Genomic DNA, 4,387 nt, shown 5'->3' on the forward strand with positions numbered 1-4,387 from the left:
GTATAACCAGTCATATCAAATTATATCTCTCCACCCCATCACCTACATTACTATAAACGCAATTACTACATATATTTATATCTCCATCTAATCATATATATAGTAGGTGGGAGAAGTCGGGGGGATGTGTACCCGCTCTGGGGGAGAGGAGTGAGGTAGGGGATGGAGGCGGGCTGGCAGCGCGTGTGGAGAGAAAGAGAGAGAGAGAGAGAGAGAGAGAGAGAAGATAGAGAGAGCGCGAGAGAGAGAGAGAGAGAGAGATAGATAGAGCAGAGCTAAGAGGGCGAGGAGTAGGGAGAGCGTAGGGAGAGCAGAGGGAGGGAGAGACAGAGCGAGAGAGAGCGCGAGAGCGAGAGATCAGCGAGGCTCGCCGCGAGCACGAGCAAGAGGGAAATGGGGGGCGCGAGAGGGGGGGTACGAGAGAGAGGGAGCGAGGGGGGGCTAGCGGGCCGCAATGGGGGAGACGCGGAGAGCGGTGGGGAGGCGAGGGACGCGCTTGTGTGCGCGATCGGTGAGCGAGGGGGGGCAGACGAGGGCTACTAGCGAGAGAGTGCCGATGGTTCTGAGACGCGCGCAGCGCTCTATAGGTGAGCTAGCGAGCGCGTGCGACGAGCGCGCGCGCGCTCGAGCGCTCTCGCAGAGCCGCAGCGAGCGCGCGCGTCACGAGATCGCGCGAGCGCGCGCGGATCGAGCAGCGAGCTCCCCAGACAGACAAGAATATACCATCCCACGACCCCCCACCAATCTCATACCCCATCTATAACCATTTATATGTAATCTAGCATAAAACTACATAGGTTGATCTATTTATACATTGGAATAGTTTCATATATGTAAAAAGTTCAATATCAGGAAGGAAAGAATGGAAATGAACTTTAAAATGCATTCGACTTATTTAATAGGAAACAGCTATTATCTTAAGGGATCATAAAATAGAAACATTCTATTATTGTTGTCTTTTAAGCCTAAATGGCTCTAATAAGGTTTTGTAACCATGGGAGTAATTTGGTGGGCATACCTGGCTTTGTTTAATTACCCTTTCCTTCTTCTTGTTTTTTCTTATATAGCATTAATGGTGGCATTCATGGCAAAGTAATAGTAATAATAAATCATTGTGATGATGATAGTAATAATAGAAGAAGTAGAAGTAGTAGTAATAATAATAATAAAAAAACAATGACAATCATAAAAAAAATCCTAATAGTAACTTTCTTAACATTGACATTAGCTATAACAAGGGTAATGGTAACAGTAATAGTAATAATAGTATCAGTAGTAGTAGTAGTAGTTGTAATAGTAATAGTAATAGTATTAGTAGTAGTAACAGTAGTAGTAGCAGTAATAGCAGTAATAGTAGTAGTAACAGTAGTAGTAATAGCAGAAGTAGTAGTAATAGTAGAAGTAGTAGTAACAGTAATAGTAGTAGTAACAGTAGTAACAATCGTAGTAACAGTAGTAACAATAGTAGTAGTAATAATAAAAATAATCAGTCATAACCAAAGTAAATTATAATCATAACAAAAACAATAACAGTATTTGCAATAATACTTGCATAAATACTCGTAATAGAGGCAATGGTAGAAATGATAGTAATTGTAATTCTACAACTAGTAAAATAATGCTAGTATTAATATAATAATTATAATAATAATAAATGTATTTGTAAGTTTAGTACATAAATACTAGTAATAGTGGCAATGGTAGAAATGGTAGTAGTTGTCATAATACTTGAAAAATAATCCTAGTATCATTATTATAATAAAAAAAAAGTATTTGTAATTTTAGTATATAAATAATATCAATAGTATCACTGAAAATAGTAATAGTACTTGTAGTAATATCTTTATTTTAGATATCAATAATAGTAATGATAGTAATGATGTTATTAATAATGATAAGTAATAGTAATACTACTAAGAATAATTGATATAAACTATTAGTAATAATTATAATGTAATAGAAATAGTAACAATTATCAGAGTAATAGAAATAATACTAATTAGAATAATCAGTAATATCAATAATAATCATAATAGTAATTAAAACAGTAATGATAATAATAGTGATGATAATAATGATAAATTGTAATTATAATTTTGACTAAGATGACAAAGCAAATAAAAAAAAAAAATTTACTGAAAAATCAAAGCAGGGAGTGAACATGTGACATCAGGAAGGCCTACCAATTCCTAAGTGAATCAGTGGTTATGAAATCGTTTGAAAAAAATTGCACAAAAATAGGTGGGTGTATTTCCCAGGCATCAACATGCCTGATTACAACTTGTCTTTTTGTGTGAAAAAGTAAACAATGTATACCCACAAATTACTCAAATGTGTATAATATGAAGGCCATATACATTAGCGCATTAATATCACCGCCTACATATAAAACGCAGACCTGAAGATTAATTTCCCATGTTGGATTCCCCTAAGCATAACCTCACAAAGAATAATAAAAAATCAGAAAAAATAAAAAAATCATTACTGCTAAAATACCTAAATATTCTGACTCAAAAGAATGGTCACTACAATTGGACTTTCATATTCTTAAAACACTTAAAGAGACATGTTCACTTTCCAACATCTTAAAAAGAAAGAATAAAAAAGTATTAATTTGAGCTTCCAAAAGGGTTTAAGGGCCACACTACCACACTATATATTTAAGTTACACAATCCTGAAACAAACAACTGGTGTTGGTAAATTCTCTAAAACAAAAGCACAAACCAACACGGAACAATGATCACTCCCTCCCTCCCTCCCCCCCGTCCCCTCTCTCTCTCTCCCCACCTACCCGGTCCTCCGCTCCCCCCTTCCCCCTCCCCCCTCCCTCGCTCTCCCTCCTGAAGGAAGCTCGGAGGCAACATGCGGGCCTCCCTCCGCCTGCAGCATGGCCCGGCACACACCTCTCATCACAATGGAGTTCGAGCATCAGCAGCTGTGTGTGAGGCCGCGTGCCGCGTGTTCAGCCCCTCCCCTCCCCTCCCTTCCTCTCTCTCTCTCTCTCCCCCTCCTTCCCTCCCTCCCTCCCTCCCTGCCTGCCTGCCTGCCTGCCTGCCACCCTCCGTCCGTCCCCATGCGGGTGTCTCCCTCCCCTCCCTTCCCTTCCCTCTCCCCCTGCCAAGCCACCCCGCCGCCCACGGCCCCTCCGTGCCCTCCCTTCCCCCACGCCCGCGCCAAACTAGCAGTTGGGGCGCCGCCCTTGCCACGTGCAGGTCAACACGTGGCGGCACCCACTGGTCACCCTGCCACCATACTCCGTCACAATAACAAAGGGAAAAGGAAATAACCGAAGGAGTCCGTGGCGCCAGCGACGTTGCCAAGTCTCTGTTCAGGGTGTGGGCGCCGCATCTTAGGGTAAGATTGTAGGCGTTTTAGGAACGGGCGTGGGTGGAATGGGTGGGTGCCGGTGCCGCAGGTGTCACCACATCACCTGGTCCACCTAACAGAGGCGCCAGCCAGCCAGCCAGCCTGACTCACGGCGGGAAATACAAACATTGACGTTTCTCTCGGGGACGGTCGGGTGGCAGCCACACAAAGTAAGGTTCAATGACATGCTAACTTCACTCTTCCCTCTCTCTTTTGCCTTACCATTTGTCTAGCTTGAGAAATTCCTCTGGCTTCTTGTTCTTCTGTTCCGCCTTGAGTTTCACTGCCTCTTCATAAAGGTCTATCACATAGTTAAACTGAGCGGGGGTGCCCTGCGAAAAGAAAGTCCTGGGATCGCGCATAGTCTCGGCCATGGTGGAGACTCAGCAACACTGCGCGACCACACGGCCCGGCCTCGCGCTGCCACCGCCGCCAACTCGCCTCCCTTCCAACACTCGCTTCCCCCCGCGCCGCCGTCCGTCTTCCTCCGACTCGGGACGCCTCTGCTTTCAACGACGGCACTTCTGCGTCAATTCGCACTGTTGGAGGAAGGTATTTTTATTTCGAATGGGGCAGATTTGCTTATTTTGCAATAATATTTCTATCTCTCCTATGCTGGTAACATTGAACTTCAAGGGACGCTGAGCATCCTATTGGTCGTCGCGTCATCCCGGTTCGCGCCTCGACCAATCAGAACACTTCCTGGCCAACGCTCCGCCAATCAGCGAGCGGCCGTTCCCTTCACCAGCCAATGAGCGTCCTTGGATGCACCAGGCTGAGGCACATCTGTGGTGAATTTTTGCCTGGGCTCCGGCGGCCGAACGTGCATGTGATGGGAGTGATATATTGCAGAATGACATTGCTAACGTTGCATTATGGCTACCATATCAACACACCTTAACTCTATCTTACAGAATAATACCGTGGAGAAAGCCGCGCCCTCCTAGGCACGAGGTGGAGGGCGTAATTCATCCGTCAACTTGGGGAGAACAAAGGAAGCTTAACCTTAATCATATGAAT

General features: G+C 44.3%; 1 protein-coding gene across 1 annotated transcript in view; it reads right to left on the reverse strand.

Annotated features, from left to right (window-relative positions):
* Amun (protein amun) overlaps nucleotides 1-3,908 on the reverse strand; it is a 23,844-nt gene extending 19,936 nt beyond the window's left edge. The window contains exon 1 of the mRNA XM_043003928.2: nucleotides 3,590-3,908. Within this exon, the coding sequence (XP_042859862.2) occupies nucleotides 3,590-3,741 (152 nt within the window). The 5' untranslated portion in view covers nucleotides 3,742-3,908. The remainder of the gene's footprint in view (nucleotides 1-3,589) is intronic.
* Nucleotides 3,909-4,387: the final 479 nt, after the last annotated feature.

This window comes from Penaeus japonicus, unplaced genomic scaffold (genome assembly GCF_977035675.1).
Source record: "Penaeus japonicus unplaced genomic scaffold, GWHDUDI00000001_assembly GWHDUDI00000035, whole genome shotgun sequence".
NCBI lineage: Eukaryota > Metazoa > Arthropoda > Malacostraca > Decapoda > Penaeidae > Penaeus > Penaeus japonicus.